The following is an 18,475-nucleotide window of genomic DNA, read 5'->3' as shown; positions in this document are numbered from 1 at the left end:
CAGACTATGACAGATGACCAGGTGACTTGCCACAAATCACCCATTAAAGAGGACAGAAGAGCACGCGACCCATGTATGTGCTGTGGGTGATAGTAGCTGATGCTACTTGTCATGGGGGGCTGTAGGAGCCGCACATTCTACAGATCTCCACCTTTTTTTATAATTACTTTTATTGTTTCCATTCTCTACCATTCTCTATCTTAAACACTTTGTCTCAAAAAGTCCAGCTGAACGTTTCCAATGTCCTAGTGGGGTTCAAGATGCTTTGTTCTCAATTTAGTTGCTTAATCCATGAAGTGGTGTCACAATGTCAGCAGGGTGTTTGGCCACATGTCCTGCAATGAAGAATCTTTTCCCTAAGTCCGAAATGTTACTGGGGCTTCATGCGTCCAAGATGGAAGATCCTAAAACCAGTAAAGGCTGTAAGATGTAGCAAAAATAGTCAGCTTCCAGAGCTCTGTGATTACGCATGTCTGCCAATACCTCTCTGTCAGTTCAGGTAAAGTCATGTCTTAGACTTTCCCAGGTCTTACAGCAATTCATCCATCATTTTGGGATACATTTAGTAGACTGCATAATTTGTAAGGAAAATTTTCAAAGACCCTTACTTGAAGCATCCTTCAGCACCTTTTCTGTTGTTACACATCCAAATGACTTTACAAAAAGGTTTTTGCTGGACAGCACTCCACAGCATGAACTCAGGTAGTGCTCTGTTAGGCTTGTCCATAAGCACACCAGAAATAATATCTGAAAACTTACAGCTAGTTGCTGTTTTCTTATGTAAAGAACAGTTTCTTAAATGGTACTTCCAAGTTTTTTCCTATGCCAGATCCAGCCTTGAAAACAGCTGAGGCTGTCGTATATGGCTCCAGCAAACCTCCTGATCTTCCAGGATAGCAGCACGTTAGATATGGACCCAGATTTGAGCTGGGAATTTGGCAGTTCTCCACAAGGTAAATTTCACAAAAGATTCAGTAGAGAAGTTTGGGAAAGCCAACCTTGTAATTCAAATGAGTCATGAGGTTTTGCTCATAACTAAAGAAAATACAGACTGCTTCAGGGTCTGTGAATCCCTTTTCATAGCTGTAGAAATAAGCATTCTTGTAGAGCACTGCTAACAGTGTGCCACGTTGACTGTAGTTTCTCGTTGGGAGAGGATCCTGTTCCACCTCAGTTTCTCTCTGTTTTAAAGGGTTTCCAGATCAAATCCTGACTTAAGGTCTCCCATCTGTGGCAGGATTCCTATAGGTGTTCCTGGTATTCCCCAGTGCTGCTTTTGCTTTTACTTCCAAGGGTGAAAAGCCTACAGATAGCTGATGGGATCCCAGACTGCAGACAAGAAGGAAGACTGCTGTCATGGAATTGGGATACAGGGGTGACTGACACCTGTGGTGTCCCAATTGCTACACAGTAGAACATCTCAGCACTATACGTGCTCTCATTGCTGAAGACTCCAAGGGGACCTCCAGCAGGACCCAGTCCTTCTGCATAATTTGGGACACAAAGGCTAAGCCCCAATCTCTTCTTTCAAGACCTCTACTTGTGCTGAAAAAGAGCACCACTGTGGGAGAATAGGCAGCACAACCAAATGTAGCTCAAACTGATACCTCTTTCAGCTTGAAGGGTGCACCTTATATTGCTTTCTTGATCCTCTCAGATTTATTACTGGGAGAGGAACCACGGGAGTCTTTTAAGCATAGGTCTACAGCTTTCCTGCCTCAAGGGCCCCCTGGTGGCACCAAACTTGACATGCCTGTAAATACTTCACGGAAAGATTGTGAGCAGTCGTCATCCAAGTTTCTCTGTACCCAAAATGCCTGGCACAGAGCATGCTGTGAGCTGTCTCTTAGAGTGGAAGAACCAGGAATGGCTCTGATCACACTGCCGGTGTTATAAGAGGCCTAACTCAAACCTGGAGAAACAAGAAGTACCTGTGTGGTCAATCAGCATCAGATTTGTCTTGGCTGGGTGTCCATAGGGTGATTTGAACACACACAGGTGGCTCTCTGGCTTCCAGGAGAAACAGTCCTTTGCCTCGAGAGTCCAAGGCAGGTCTAGGGGACCTGGAAGGAGATTTCTCCTCCCTTGAATCCACTCCTATTAAATGGGACACTGTATTACTTTCCTAATATCTGCTCCAAAAATCTTCTCTCCTGGCCCAGTTACAGCTCTTACTATGCTTTTTGTCTGGAACAAGAATAATTCTGGGTCAGAAAAGGGATATTTCATCCGGTGTGTCCTTTCTCAAAAAACAGTCTTTCTGGGGTTTTACCATACTATCAAGTGCATCAGGCAGAGTGTAACCATACCCTCCCCTCATCTGTTTTTCTCATATGCTGTCAGAGGAAGGTTACCTGGAAGGTAAGGCTGAACAGAACAGCTCCTGTGAGTCTCTTACACAACTTGAGGAGCCTTAAAGGACTTGAGGGAAGGCTCTAGTAATCTCAGGACTCACAACTCTTCTTATGTGGCTAGGGTTGACTCCACTTTGGGACTGGTCCCAAAGCCTCTCCATTAGAAAGGCACATATACATTCATGCCACTTACAGTCTTCTCAGCTGTAGCTGATTGTGGACCCTGTCCCAGTAGCTTTCCCTCCCTTATTGGATCCCCTAGGTAGAGCCTTAGAGTTTGACTGTCTCCCCTTAGGAAGTTAGGGGCCTGTTTTTCTCATTGTCTACAACTCCAGTTAGTTATCAAGAACCTATTGGATGCCCAAAAGTAGAGCCTGAGATCACTGCAACTTTTTGGAGAACCTGTTTTAGGGTTGTCAGCTGCAGAATTTTCTTGGGGAAACAAACTTCTGGGTTTAGCTGGCAGGTCCACAAGTCCCTAAGCAATCATGGCAACTGCCCCAAGTATCTTAAAATCTGTCAGTGCTGCACTGTCAGCTGGGTTTAGGACACTGCTTGGATAGTCCACTTTTCCCAGAGCCATTTACAGACATCAGCCAGCCATCCAGAGTTCTGGATGAATTCTACATGACAGCAATGGCATTTAAAAAGTTTTCTGTACTTTCCACTCCTCAGCACAGTTTCTCATCCACTCAGTTGTGCTAGGGCTGCTGCCTGTAGGAACCTGGCATGGAAGTAATTTCAGTTATTCCTTGTTCTAATTACACACTCATCTTTTCTTCTCATCCTCCTTTTAAACCTAATGTTTACATTGCTCTGGCTTACGGCACCATGAAGGGTCATATTATCACAAATTGTGCATGGGGGGGTGAGTATGTAGCCAGGGGCAATCATTCCCAGTGGCATTGAGACAGGAACCCAAACTTGGAAGAGAGTCTCTTGGATCAGTTTCCTTCTGAGAACAGCTGTAAGGTGGAATTCCAGCCTCAGGCACCTGGGAAGGTTTCCAGGTCATCTTCCGACCCTTCAGTGAGCATGCCCCTTCACTTTGAGGAGTTCTCTGTTTTGTATATCCACCCCAAATGTTTGTTTTTCACAGATCAGGGCAGGAAATGCTGTTAGTCGTTTTTTGTGGTTTTTTTCTTTTGAATAACTACTCTTGGGTCAGTATTTTGACTGTAGCCTCCTTTTCCATTATTAAGGCTTCTGAACTTTACCTTGGGTCATGACTGGACCATTTTGTCCATATTCCCCCCTCTGCACAAGCTGATCTGGTCTCACAGTTCAGACAGAGGGCACACAGAACCCTTGAGGTTACAAGTCTTTCAGAGTGACTTTTATTTTGACTTAATAAGCAACACACAGAAGAAAATGATAGTAATAAAAAAACATGAAAAAAAGAGAAACCCCTATATCTTCTTCAAATCTGGAACAAGTGAGCGCTCTGACCACCTGTAGCTAGGGAAAAAACAGCAGGTCCCTGCTACACTCAGGGGAAAGTCCCCACACCCACATGCCACCACCACCTCAGTTCATTTGAGTCCAGGAGCCTTTTCCTTCCTTTTCCCTGTCAGTTATGTGCCTCAGCTCAGCAGTCATGCTCCTCTGCTGTTTCCCAGCGCTGCACTGGAGTTTTCTTGCAGAGCAAGATCAGCTGGCTTTTTTCCTGAGTCTTATAAAGGGCCCACATGCACTCTTAGGGAAGCCCTCCTGTCAGGGCTGTGAGTAAGGGAAAGGCCTGGGGAAATATGAATAGATAGTGTTTTATTCTCATGATAGTGATCAGCTGGCTTGGCTTCCTTGCTCCTGCAGAGAGCCCCATATCCTAGGGCAGAGCAAGAGGATGCCATCAATCATTTTTCACGTCAACAGTCCGCAGGTGGTGAAGAGGCCACCACAAGAGTTCTTCCTGTGAAAAAGCCTTGCTGTGAAAAACATGTACCTCATTTCCAGCCAGATTTTGGTTTTAATATCGAGCCACTGGTCATCCTTATGCTCCTCTGCTGGAATAGAGAACCTGGCTCAATTTCACATCTTCTCCTCACAGGGAGAAAATATCAAAGATAGATTGTGAACATAAGAGTGTAAAAATGGTTGTACCAATGGTCTCTCTAGCCTAGTGCTCTGCTATGGCTGATACAAGATCCCTAAGGAAAGGCACTGAGAGACAGGGCATCATATAGGAGCTTCCTGTAAAGAAGAGCTAAGGACACCCTGAGCTGGCAGGCATACCCAGGCCATCATATTCAAAAGCCAGTGAGGCATTGATCCTCCACAAATTCCCTAATCCCTATCTGAACTCATTTATACTCTTGGTCTCCACAACATCCTCTAACAATAATTCTACTGTCTTTGTGACATGAAAAATGAATTTCCTTTTGTTTGCAGTAAAATCGCTGCCTGAGCTTACCACTGCTTCCTTTGAATTAGGTAAAATAGATCAAACACCTCAAGTTCCGTACATTCAAAAGCAAGATCTCCAGGCCCCAAGTCAAGATTTTTTGTACCACTCTTCTAAATCCTTTTCCATTTTTCCACATCCTTTTTGTAATCATGGACACATTCCAGTAACTTGTGCTATAAACAGAGGTAACACAATCTGTTCACTCTTTGAGATCCCATTTCATACTGCATGCTATCACGTATCTCCCTCCATGGAGTCTTGTCTTCCCAGGATACTGTATTCTGTTCTGGAAGTGTGATCTACATACTTTGTTCCTCAACATATATCCTTATGTTTTAATTCTAAGTGTGATTTCACCAGGGGTCTTAGGAGAGAGTTGCTTCCCATTAACCTTGCCAAATATGAGGTGTGCACCATGCCAGAAGAGACAGTCACACCTGCAGAGCTGTGAAGGCCTCCTAATCACATTTTGGCAGTGTAAGACAGCCATGGACATCAGAAAGCAGTTGGCTGTTGAACAAATCATGTGGCAGCCTAGCACTGGAAGCTCACAGAGTCTGTATTTCTAGGATGCTTTCATCTCATCAGCAAAGGTTCTGTGAAGTATTTACACAGGACACAAAAGCATTAGCTGCTTTATCTTCTACTCTCACGCACGCTAGAGAGGGTCCTTTGGTCTTTTGTGGCTTTCTGAGAAAACCTGGCAGAGAAGCCTGTTACAGTGGAGAGAATACTGCTCAGCATGGCCCGTTCACCTCCTGGAGAACGGGACCTGACATCTGCAAACAGAAACTTCTCAGAACCAGGAAAAATTATAAATGGCACCAAACAAACAAAAAAAAAAGTTTAAACCCATGTTTTCGCCATGTGGCTTTAATTTCACCCCAGTGACCGAGTCCTGGCAGAACTTCCTAATAGTTTGTTGGAGCTCCACCTTGATAATCCAGATCTCTCCCAGCCCTCGTTGTGACACAGGAGGTCCCACCCCTTCTTGTGAATTTTAAAGCCCCTTTACACAGAAGTATAATTCCATCTCTTTGGTCCCAGCCTCCTTCGAGGGTAAATAAAAGCCAGCCCTTACACCAACGAAGCCTGTTGTATGTGTCATAAGGATAGGCAGTCATCTTCCAGCGTGGTGAGAATGGGGGTCCCTCCAGAGCCAGCAGGGTCTCTTTGTAGTGCTGAAGGCTAGCCAAATGCTGAGCTTCATGAGCAAGAACATAGCAAGCAGTGATTAACCCTGTCTTCATGGCACATGAAAAGCCACATCTGCAACACTGTGGGATGTTGACACACTGGAGCAAGTCCAGCAAAGGGCCCTAAGATGGCTGTGGGGTGGAGGACATGACGCATGACAAGGGGTGTTTGTTCAGCCTGAAGAAGAGGGGGGAGCTAACTGCTGCCTGCTACTACCCAAAGGGGGTTACAGACATGATACAGTCAGAATCCTCTAATAGGGGCACAGAGAAAGGGCACGAGACGAGCACAGTTTGCAAGAAATGAACTTCTTATGGGACACAAGGAAAATCCTCTCCTGTGAGGGTGTTTCAGCAGTGGAACAGGTTTTCAAAGAGGCTGGAGAATCTCCACGATTTGAAGTGTTCAGGATTTGCCTGAGCCAGGCCCTGAGCAACCCAGTCTAGTTTGAGAGTCACCCTGCTGGGAGCAGAGGGATAGCGAGGAGACCCCGGAGGTCCCTTCCCACATGAATCTTCCTGTGAAGCTGTGACTAACAAGTGGATTTATTTGATTTTGTGTTTTTTCTTAGTGGGCAGTAGAAGCTATCTTACAAAATGATGCAGGCTGCTACCTGCCATGAGGTGCCAAATGGAGAAGAAATGGAAAAAACAGCTCAGCTGCCACTGAACTCTGAATTTCAGTCTGTCACACAATCATGTTAATCCAGCACAAATGCATAGTGTTGCAGAAAGGGGCAATCCTGTCTTCCCTTTCATCTCTCCTGCCGTCTCTCCTTTGTCAATACTGGTGAGCATCAGAGAATTGATCCAGCTGAAAACTAAACTATAAAGAAATAAATCCGTTTTGATTTACAATGAGCCCTTTCAGTTTAAAAATGTACCATCTCCCTCCCTAGCAACTTTTGTTCAAAGCAAAGTGGTTGGGGATCACCAAATCAGAGACTTTATTCTCTTCAGGAGTATTCTGGAACACTGCTGTCCCCTTCCTTGCTGTGCCCTCATCCACATGAACCTTCCCAGCGATTGTATTCTTCTGCAGATTATTTCTCATAGCATCACATGCTCCTTTAGTTACCCTCTGCTTTTTTTATATCTAGCTTTCTCACTGAGAAGGAAATAACATATTCTTTATTAATAAGTATTTGCCTGTGGCCTCCAGAGCTCCAGCGTACCATAAGCTATGGGCTCATGTTCTCCTGCCATGACATACTGTGAAAACACAGCACATGGACCAGATCTACTTTTTCACAGCTCCTCAGGACACATGCGACTAAGCCTAGAGCCAGACACCTCTGACCCCTGTGCAATGCTCATCCCCCAGCATCTGAAACACATCCAAGGTGCCTCTTCTCTGTCAGAAAGACCCACACTGCTGCCAAGGCTAAGACATAGAGAGGATCCAAGCCCCATGAGCAGAAGGCACATCCTTCTGTGGCAGTTTTTCTTTGAGGGGATACTTGCTGTATTGTCATTTGAGAGTAACAGCAGCAATGGGCAGCAATCTGAGCCTGGCATATCTCAATCAGCCTATCTCTCTCTTGGCACCCAGGAGACCATCAATATTCCCCCATATCTGCTGCTGGAAGGTCTTACACCAGCAGACACCACCCACATCTGTTCTGGAGATCCCTCAGGCCAAAACAGCTCCCAGGGAAGGAAGTCATACGGTCTCCCTGCAAAACTGGCAAGAGACTAGCAAACCGAAGAAGCCACACCTAAGAAGGGGCTTGCGTGTAACCTCCTGGGGGAATCTGGGTGCCCTGGTGTCACTACATGTCCAGCATCATCCTCCCAGCCCATCCTGACCCCACTCTTACCACCAGTCTTGGTGCTCTTTCAGAGGTCTTGTTTGCTGGACATTTCTGCCAGTGCTCACCTGCTTTCTGGACTACCCCTGATGTCCAGCGCTAGTCTGTCATTCAGCTCTGCTGTTGGCACTGGAGCTTCCAGCCCTCCAGGACCCAGGGATCCTGCAGATGGTCGGACCCTATCTCTCCACCTACCCCTGTGAGAACAGACCACATTTTGGGAGTCCCATTCTCAGACCAAGGTTCAGCTCCTGTCAGAGCACTCCTCAGCTCCTTTCAGCCCATACCTGAGTCAAGGGAATTTTTTAGGACCATTCTGCTACTGCCCATCACTCAGTGACACATGGCACATTGGGTCAGTGCCTGACTCCTTCACCTCAGTGTGAGGTCACTGTAACTGAGAGCTTTCTCCTTACAGCTGGCATGCTTCTCCCATCCCTTGCATCCAGAGACTCCTGAGTACCTCTTTGCTCTTGAGAAAACTCACTGCAGCTCTGGGACATTTGGGAGGCTATCACATATTTTTCCATTGGGTCAAAAGCATGGCATGAATGCTGCAATGAGAAGTGAGTCAAAATGGAACCTAGCTTGCTGCATGGATTTTTGTAGTTGATCCATCTCACTCTCTGTGTTGCAAAACACAGAGGCTGTGGCATCAAAGACATCCTGCAGCATCAAAGACTTCGCTTAACAAGATATTGGCCAGGGTACCAATACCCATCACCATCTCCACAGGTAGTTGTGGATGTCGAAAGAGGATCCTGCAGCATCCCATCGCTTCCCCAGGAAGGATCAGGAGGCCTTTTGAAAAAGAACAGTTACACACTTCTCTACAGCTAGTGCTGGCCAGATACAAGATGCTAGCTGCCAAATATGCCCATGAATGCTGCAGATTCTCTTCAGTGATGAAATGACTGGGTTTTTTAGCAGAAATGCAGCCCACAGCTTCAGTCACCACCCCCCAGTGTTGTTCCCGACTTTCTAATTCAGGTTTCTCTGGGATATTCAGCTGTCTGCTGAATACAAAGGTTGCTCGCCTTTTAGCACTGTAAAGAAGGAGGCTGCAGATTTGTCCAAAGAATCCATAAAGCTATGCTTTCCTAAAGGTGTTTCCATGGGGTTCTGGGAAGCAGGCCAGCTAGACTCTAGCTAGACTCTCCTCAGCGCCACATCAGAGACCTGTGGTGACCCAGGCACTGCCCATTCAGCAAATCCTCTATAAAGGCCCTTTTCAAAAGTAAAGAGCCTCCCAACAAATGTCAGGCAGCCAGCCACTCTGCCTCCTCCTAGCATTTCTGCAGCGGCACATTTTTGTTTTGCCCAGAACTACTGCGAGATGTGAACTTTCTCTTTTCTAATCCTCTTCTCCTCAGCCCTTTTTGGGATCTGTCGCCTCAGATAAATGAGTCCCTCCTCCAAGACCACTCTCTGATGCACGGGGCACCCTGGCCCTGGGAAGATAACATGCTGCTTCCAGGCATCGCAGAGGGACAGAAGCCTGAAGCAACCGCTTCCTCCCGTGAGAAAGGAAGCATGTTTGGTACCCACCCTGGACTTATGAGAAGGTGAACAATTTCATATACAGAATGGATCTCAGGTGGTGCCTTGGTAGAAATCATCATGGCCTTTTGTGGGGGAAGAGTGGTTTGCATCCCTCTACCTCAGAGGTGCCTATTTCGATACATTTCCACATGGTGCATCTCACACAAAGCCTGCTAAGCTGTGGGCACCGGCTCCTTCTGGTTCAGGATTCTGCTGCTTGGCCCCTCCGGAGCCACAAGGTGTTGACTCAGGAACCGCTGCGCCAGACCTGAGCACACAGAGAAGGGCAGCTCTGTTACTTCCCCCTGGAGCTGAGCTTAGACCTCTTTTAGCTCCCTGAGCTTCCCAGTCAGTGCCAGAAGTCTTGCAGTTAATCCCAGTCTGACCCCTGGAAACCCTGTTGCCTGTCCAGGTGCCTGTTGAGTACCAACCTGCCTGGCAGCCTTTGCTCATACTACATCCCCTGCCAGACCTTCCCTTCTGTCTCCCTAGGTGTGGCTGCTTTCTGTTTACAGTCCCTTGCCACAAAGTTATTAGTTATCTCTTATTAGTAAGTAACTTCTTTTTGCTTGTTATGTTTGCTTTAGGTCTGGGCAAGCAGCATTCAGGATGTTTTACATGAGGTCATTTTGGTGAGTGCTCTATCTCAGGAACACCCAGACCAGCTGATCTCAAGTTGCACAGCTGATAACCCAGTCTTCAAGTCACAGCACAAGTTCTTAGGTCAGTTAAAATCTGCAAATAAAATATAGAGCACCTTAAAAAGTCAGCACGAAGCAGAAGATTATGACTAGCTTCAGACTTGATGCTGCAAGGACCAAAACATGAAAGTGGAATCACTCAGAGAAAAACATAGTATCACAGAAATCTGGAAACCCAACGGAAAATTCCTTCAGCACGACTAACTCAATGATACTGCAGAATAGTGTTTTCTATTCCTATTTTTCTTGGTAAGTGTAGTTTGCACCCGTAAGACATGCCAAGAGAGACAAGAAAAGCAAGGTGTTAAGGTTGTGTGCAAGGTGACTGCTGCGGGGAAGTCTGGAACCATGCTGAAGCTAGTTAATGCCTAATACGGACAAAGGAGTATTTAGTGAGCTGGGCTTCTGTACCCTGTCCTGGGCTATTCCCATCATAGCCTGCCGCTCATTCCCCATGGCTCTGCCCTCTCCCACATGTCCCTCTCAGCCTCTCTGCTCATCAAATCCCAGGGGATCTACACAGGAGGTTCTGAGAAGATGCCCGCGTGCTGATCTTGCTCCGGTCATCGTTATTTCTGCGGTGGGGTCCTGTTCTGGGAGATGACGAAAATGCCATTCAAGGGAGTCAGCATTTAAAATGGGTCGTTAGAGAGAAACGTCACAGGTGTCTCTGCTAAAGATAGCCTGGTGCTGAGTAAAACAGTGCCTCCAAAACCTTCATCTCACAACATGCTCACTCAGCATAACCCCTCAGCCCCAAACACCCCCCAGTGCCAGACAGCTCCTGTCACTTTCCTGAGCTCTCCATCCGTCCCTCGTTACCACCTCTTGGGAAGCAGCAGCAGAATGGGAATACATCTCCGCTTTGCTGGTTCTTACAAGAAAGAAGCATTTCCTAGAGCACGGATTCAGTTAAGGGTGGTTTTGGGGACTAAAGCAGAATAGTGCCAGGGCGCCAAGGCTAAGTGTGCAGAGTGGGATGGTATGGAGGGGGAGAGCAGCAAGCTCGGTGTCCCCTGGGCAAAACCAGGGGAGGGGGAACAGACAGCGCCAGGCTGCAGAGCCATACGTGTCTCCCCACCACGGTTCCATCTCCCTTCTCTCTCTCTCGTCTTCACCCACACACTCACACCATTCTCGCACTGCTGATTCAGGGGAAAGAGAGGTTGATGCTTTCTGCTTGGACTGGGCACCACAAACTGTTTTTCTTGAACAGGAGGAAAAAACACCTCCTGCCAACCGTCACAAGTTCTCCCCCATCTTCTCTCCTCCCTTCCTCTCTCATGCGATCCCATGGCCCGTGTAACACAGAGGGCATGAAGAATCACTACAAAGCAGTCCCCCAGGGACATCAAGGCACACAAGGTTGCACCAGGTTCCCCTACACTGATCCCATTCCTCAGGAGACTGAAGAGCCATGCATGATAAAAGAGATGAGAGCTGTCACTACAACAGGAAGCTGCTGAAGCGAGGCATACCACTTGCTCTCTTTTATCCTCTACCTTCACTACCCAGCTGAGGAAAACTAGAGAGCAAGCAAGGATCCTTCCACAGCAAAGAAGCAGCTGCTCTGAGTCACCTCCCTTCCCTCACCTCCAGGAAAAGCCCCAGCCCAACCCTTGGGGGATGAGCCACCGAGGGGCTCAGGTGTCTGACACCCATCATGAAGGGCTGATTAAGTCCGAAAGAGTCAGAGCCAGTGGGTTGCTGGAAAGTGTGAGCCACAACAGTGGGGGTTCTCTGAGGCAAAAGGGGCCCCAGGATGAGGCACACGAATGGAAATGTATTGCCCTATGCAAAGCTCCGCAGCTACACAGGAGCTAGGACAAGCCCCCTCAGCACATGAGCTCAGGTGGCTTTTCCCCAGCATTGCAGGAGGAGGAGGGTCCCTTCCTCACAGCCTTCACAGTGCCACAGCACGTAGCCGCCCTTCTCAGTGCTGGTTGCTTCTCCTGGATGCTCCTCTCTGTCTCCTCAGACCACCTCAGCTTTGTCCCAGATTGCCCCTAGGTGCTGGATTGATGGATCACATGTGCCCTGGTTGGAGCTCACCATAGACCCTTTCCTCATGCTGCCTGTGAACTGGCCAATGAGAAAAAAGCAAAAAAATCAGCACATTTGAAGGATTAAAGAAGAAAAAAAAAAACAACAAAAACCCAACAACAACAACAAAAAAGAACAGTGAAAAAAGACCAACATGTCCTCAAAAGCCCTGAAACAATTAGAGAGAAGCTGTAAGAGGCGGAAAGATCAAACCAAAAAAGGTAAGAGATGAAAGAAAAACATGAAGGGCACTTGCTGGGAAGTGTCTTCTACACTTTTTCCACTGTCTATGTAGAAGCGAAACTTGTAAGAAAAACAACAGCGACCCAAAGAATTTCCACTAAAAGATGCTTAGAGCAGTGTCTCTGGTCCCTCCCTCCTCTCTCTCACTGCCTTCAGCTCTGCCTTCACGTGCCTCAGACTTATACTGGTTTCTTGGTCGTGACGCATCTTCTTAGTGATATGAGGAAATTAGCTGCCCACCTGCAATATAAGGTCATCTAGGGAAATGCTTTGATCAGAGAAAGAGACAGCTCAAGAGCAAGCACATCCAGCTGACCCCCTCCCTTGGTTCATCCAATCACTCTAACATCTTCTTTGCCCATGCCTCATTTTTGCTGATCTCTTAAAGCTTCGGACCTGATCAAACACAGACACAAGTGAGAAGACGCAGCCCCTTGCCTCTCCTGGATGCCACCATGAGGCCAGTGTCCCTGGTGCTGTTCCTCACCTTCACTCTGCTGGCTTTCAATGGTAAGAGGGGCTAAGAGGGGCAGGGAGGGCAGACTAGCTCAGTAAACTGAGTCTGGGTGTTACTTGGTCCCTGACAGGTCTGGAAGGGAGAATTTGTGCCCTTCTAACCTCACTGAAGATGGCCAGATATTGTCCTCTGCTCCATGAGTCCCACCTTTTGCTCAACCCTCCATCTCGTTACAGCTGGCCACATCCTACCACGAGTAGCAGAGGGGGAAAGCAGGGAGCAGAAAGTGTGGGCCAGAGCGGGGAGTTCAGCCGTGCTGCCTTGCCACCTGAGCCCCAGACAGATGTCAAAGCAGCTGCCTGACAAGACATCTATGCTGTGGAAGCGACATGGGAGAAGGTACGCCAGGGCCAAGACAGATCTGTGTCCTTGTGGGGGGACTGGGGAGGGTGGGAGACACTTTGAGCCCCCTTTCTCCTTCCCCACATTCCCTCCTTCCTGCCCCCTACCCTTGATCTTGCCTTTGCCTCCGGCATGAGCCGCTCACTTGTCCCACTCCCAGTGCCCACCAGGAGCCACACATGGTGCTGGAGGTGGAGTACTCCGGCCTCCGGAAGACGGCACTGTCCATGAGGCCCCGGGTGTCAGTCCAAGACTCTGCCTTACGCAATGGCAATTTCTCCCTGCGAATCGACCCGGTCCGGAGTGAGGATGCCGGGCTGTATGAGGCATGGGTGGCATACAACACACAGGTCCAGAGTTGCCAGGTGGAGCTGGGGGTAATTACAGGTAGGAGAAGATGGAAACCCTGGAGAATGTTGATTTTAGGTCTGGGGAGGCTGTAACGGTGGGACAGGGTGGGGATGCTGTGTTTGCTAGGGCAGGTTAGAGTACAGGCAGCAGCCCCCCGAAAGCGCACAGCTTCCTGCTGTCTGCTCTCAGCTCTGGAGAGAGGACTGCCCGAGGGACAAAGCTAGGACAGAAGGGGCACAAAGGGATGGTTTGGTAGTCCCACCGTGATCTTAGCTTCCCCTGCCTCCCTCCCTTTCTTTTTCTTGCAGTAACCCTCAGTCCACCCAGCCCTGTGGTAGAAAACGAGCCGCTCTTGTTGAGCTGCAACTCTAGCCACCAGGCCAGCCTTGTGGAGACGTGCTGGTTCCACAATGGGCGCCTGGTCCCCACCTCTGGGATCTTCTGCTCCTTGCATGGGGCTCTCTCCATCCTCCGGCCAGCCATGAGTGATGCAGGCTCCTGGCGCTGCCAGCTCAGATACTCCGATAATGAGATCATTTCTGCCACATACAACCTCCAAATTCTAGGTGAGCTCAGCCTCTGCATTGTTACTCCAGCATCCCCAAGTTGCTCCCTTTGATGTGACTGATGAACCCCAGTGGCTCCAGCTTCCCAGCTCCCACCCTGTCCTTACTTCCCCGGGCCAGTCACCTCTCTGCAGAGCTCTTTCCAGCCACCACCCCACATTGTCCTCTCTCTCTGGCTCAGGTTTTGAGGGCCAAATGAACCCTGTGGTCTATGCTGCAGCTGGCTCTGCAGCTGATCTACCGTGCACCCTGAACTACCTTCCCAGTGCCTTTGGGATCAACGTGGTGACAGCCCACTGGAGCCACCTTGCAGGACGACACTTGCAGAACTGGGGCATCTCCCAGAATTTAAGCAGCAGAAGCTTCCCCCTTCGTCTCCCTGCGGTGGGGCCAGGTGATGCAGGGCAGTACCACTGTACTGTCTCTGTTGGCAGCAAGACAATCAGCAGGGACGTGACCTTGGCAGTGGTTACAGGTGAGAGGAGAGGCAGGGAGGTGCATCACTCCTCTGGGGTCCCCCACCACTTGCAGATAAACCTCCCTGCACATCACTGCAGTGAGCATGGGTTGCTCCTGCTCATAGGTTCTCACCTCAGAGCAGGAAACAAGGTCTCTAATCAGGGCATTGCACTGCACTGGACTCTGCTGAAAGCAGGGGTTTTCCTGGGTAACTTGGTTATTCTTCTTGAAGACTGAGGAAGACAAAGAAAATAAATTAGAGTAGGTAATGAAGGAGGGGTGTATTAGAAGAAGGAGGGATGGGGAAGAGATGTGGACCTGCCTGTGGTCTTTCCTGAGGATAGTTTTTCCTTTGCTGCAGTCACTCCGAGCATCCAAGGACCGGTTTCTGAGGGGTCTCGCTTGCTGCTCATCTGCAGCCTCACACACCCCCAGGGACATGAACATTTCCAGTGGAAGCACCTCGACTCAGCCCCCACTAACAGCAAGATGGCTGTGGCCACCTCCCGTAACCTGGAGGACCACAGGCCCCAGACAGGCCCTACCTTGGAAATACCCCAAGTGTCACAAAAGGATATGGGCACATGGGAATGCAGTGTATATGGCCCAGAAGGCAGACTTGGAGCAGTGGAGTATGGGCTGCAGATCACAGGTACTGTGTCCCGTGGATCTGTAACCGATCCCTTCTTCTCACCCTATTCAATTCCCTGGTGCCCTTTCCTCTCTCAGCCACCCCCCTTCCTTCTCCCATTTGACCACTTGGATCCCATCTTGTTGTCATCCTGTCTTAGCTCTTACCAGTTCCTCCTGTTTCTCCTTCCAGTTCCCTGTACCCTTTTCCAGTTTCCCTCTCTTTATGCAGTCCCAGCATTGCCCCAGTGCAAAATCAACCTTCCCCTCCTTCCTAACTGTGGTTCCTCTTCACAGGTGCCCAGATCTCCAGCCCCCCCCCCATCTTCAGTGGGCAGGCTATTTTTGGGCTCACGCTCACCCTCTTCCTCTTGCTTACGGTCTGTGTTCTGGCTCTGGCCCTACAAAACAGGGTAAGTGTCCATCACCCCATTTCTGTTAGTTTTCCTGTACATCATTCCTTATTTGACCTTCCCCTGGATACCCTAGAGACAGCAGTGAAATGTCTCAGGGACATAGCAGCCAGAGGAAGAATGGGGCTAGGGCAGCCTGTTGAGGATGTCATGGACATGTAGTGAAAGCTGTATCCTGGGCATCGGCAGGTCTGGCTAACCATGGCTTTCGTCTGGGGGCAGATCAGACACTTCAGAGGAGGTGTAAAACCTCCTAGGAGACAATCAGAGCCCAGCCTTGAAAAGCTTCTTGTTTATTCTTGCAGATATCAAGCCATGCTGTAATAGAGGAGGGTTAATTTCCAGGTTTTTGTACGTGTCCTCTTTCTTATTCCTTATCTGGATGCTTTGAGTCTCCTGTTGCATATAAACGCCTGCTGGTCCCCAGACGCCAATGCAGGTCTGTTGTTGCTGGCTCAGCCCTCACACCTCAGCTGTCTGCTTCTGGAAACTTACTGCCCTTCATTCGCTCAGCTTGTTCCAGTATCTCATCTTCTGAAAACTCTGCCTTGCCTTTATCATCCCAAAGACCAGGCCAGGACTGATGCCTCCCCACCATGCCACTGGAAAAAATTGTGCAAACAAGTCAGACCATTTCTCTGCAGTTTTCATACTGTTTCTCTGCAAATGAATTACATGGCAAATTCTTCCTTCAGTGTTTCTCTTTGCTGACAAGGGACACCTTTCATGAATACCTGTGATGTGGTTGCCCTCCACTCAGCTTCTTGGAAAGGGCTCACAGTGAAAATCCCCTTCTAGTGCAGAAGGGGCTGAGGGCTCAGAGTGATCTCAGGTTGGGAGAACTTGCCCTGGCCAAAGAGCTGGGTGCCTTGAACCTGCCTTGAGCTGAAGATGAGGGATGTGACAGCACTGATGCACATTCTTAGCAAATCCCGGTGACTGGAGACTGAAGACAGGCAACATCAGAACAGAAGCAAGATGGGCATTTAAAAAAAAACACTGCAGGTAGTGCTAGAGAGACTTGTGACTGGTTCTTCGTCATCGGTCCTTAATCAGCACTGATGATAAAGGATAATCTAAGGCAGAGATCTACATTTCTGGGTGACTCTCTAGACTGTGCAAGTCTGGGACAAGATGATCAGAACCACCCTTTCTGCCCTAAACCCTTGGACAAATAACCCTTTACAGTGTAACTGTAAACCCTCAGTTAGCAGGAAATAGGATACCTGGCTGTCCAGCTTTGCTAGCTTAAACAGCTCTAATCCAGCCAGGATACTTAGCACCTCAAAGCATTTCTATATGCCCTCACAGCCTTGCTTTGCCAAGTAAGCAAAGCTCCTCTGATGTAGCACAGGTCCTCCATCCACTGATGGTCCTCCTGCTCATCTCTGCACAGTCTCCTGGATGGGCTCATCCTTTGTGAGAATGCAGATGAGGTGCCTTGAGCAAAGATATTAGGTCTTCTCTTGTTCTCCCCCTCTCTCTTCTGGCATTCTCTGAGATTACATTTGCTCTTCCTGCATTGGTTGAACACTGGCTGCCCACCAGTATCCCTTGATGGGCTGTTGCCCACACATTAGGAATTCCTGTTCTGATCCCCTGAGCCTATCAACATGCAGCTGGTACTGTTGCATTTCATTCATCCTGTCATTCAGTTTACTGCTCCATTCTCCTAAAATATCTGGGTGTCAGGTGACATTTTTGTCCTCTTTCTTCCAAATGAAGCTCCTCAACTTTATCAGCTACATAACTCATTAGCACTTTCACACTCTCTGTGCCATTAATGATTGGTCCCACAACTGATCTTTGAAGACTTGTGCTTATAATTTCTCTACAGCCTGGCAGAAACCTGCAAGCAAATTCCCAGTCCCTTCCTCTTAGCTGAGATCACACCTACCATGCCATTCTTTTACTAATCTCATCTTTCCAGTTGTATTGATTGCCTGTGTATCACCATATACATTACCGTTATCAGGAGCCCTGAGATCTACCTCTTTTCCATTGTCTAGAAAGTCACTTGTTAAAGCAAGATGTGAAAGTGGTTCTGTCTTTAATTTGTTCTTATCTCATTTTGCATGAACCTTCATGCCTTTAATTATTCTGTCTGAAAAGGTGTTGTAAAATCTGGCATACCATTGAACCTGACAATGGCCTGACCATTGCCCAGGTCGTTCTTTGCTCTCTCTTAAGCCATCCTGTCTTTGTTATTCCTTATGCCCATGACACCACCGAGGATAGTGCTGAGCCAGCCTTCCCCAGAAGAAACTACATGTCTCGGAGAGTGGAACTGGGGCTCTTCCCTGGCTCTAGGATGGACTGAGAGCCTCGTGGTTGCAATCAGTAGGACCACGTCTTCCATGGCAGGGACAAGCCCAGATTTGTGCCATTCAGTCTCCCTCCTATGCCTGATATTGCCCCTTTCTTCCCTTTCAGGCACGGTCTCCTGCCTTCCCAGCACTGGAAGGAATGGTTGCAGTCACGATGCCAAGCAAGAAGGAGATGGAGGAGAGCCAGAAACAGAAGATCCAGCAAACTGAGTGCTGATGGGAGCAGGGACACCGGGCCCAGTCTGCATGGGAGGATGAAACTCTGTGTGCCATGCTGCAGAGAGATGGGCACCATGCAGACCTCGCAGGAAGGTTGTAGGGATGGCATGAACATAGCAGGAGGCCATAGGAGCTCTGTACTTGCAGAGGGGCTGGAAGCTGAGTAGCAGGGCAAAATGACACTCACTGCTGCAGTAAGGTGGCAGGCAGCACAGATGCTTTGGAGCTATTGGGAGTATTCCAGCCAGTAGCTATTGCCTGCTTCAGTGCCACTTCTCTTTCCCACCCTTTGCCCCTCCTTCATGGCCTCTCTCACAGCCTTTCACTGGTGGGACACTTAAATGTGGGAGATGGCTG

General features: G+C 48.6%; 1 protein-coding gene across 1 annotated transcript; it reads left to right on the top strand.

Moving 5' to 3' along the window:
- The first annotated feature begins 12,749 nt into the window (after positions 1-12,749).
- LAG3 (lymphocyte activating 3) lies at positions 12,750-18,116 on the top strand. The gene is made up of 8 exons (XM_072850990.1): positions 12,750-12,804; positions 12,988-13,150; positions 13,314-13,540; positions 13,813-14,070; positions 14,252-14,545; positions 14,891-15,181; positions 15,457-15,572; positions 18,006-18,116. Exons 1-8 carry the CDS (start codon positions 12,750-12,752, stop codon positions 18,114-18,116), a joined length of 1,515 nt encoding a protein of 504 aa, XP_072707091.1.
- Positions 18,117-18,475: the final 359 nt, after the last annotated feature.

This window comes from Ciconia boyciana, chromosome 1 (assembly GCF_034638445.1).
Source record: "Ciconia boyciana chromosome 1, ASM3463844v1, whole genome shotgun sequence".
NCBI classification, from domain to species: Eukaryota; Metazoa; Chordata; class Aves; order Ciconiiformes; family Ciconiidae; genus Ciconia; species Ciconia boyciana.
The sequence above is the reverse complement of the archived record's forward strand: the minus strand, read 5'-3'. Positions and strand labels throughout refer to the sequence as shown.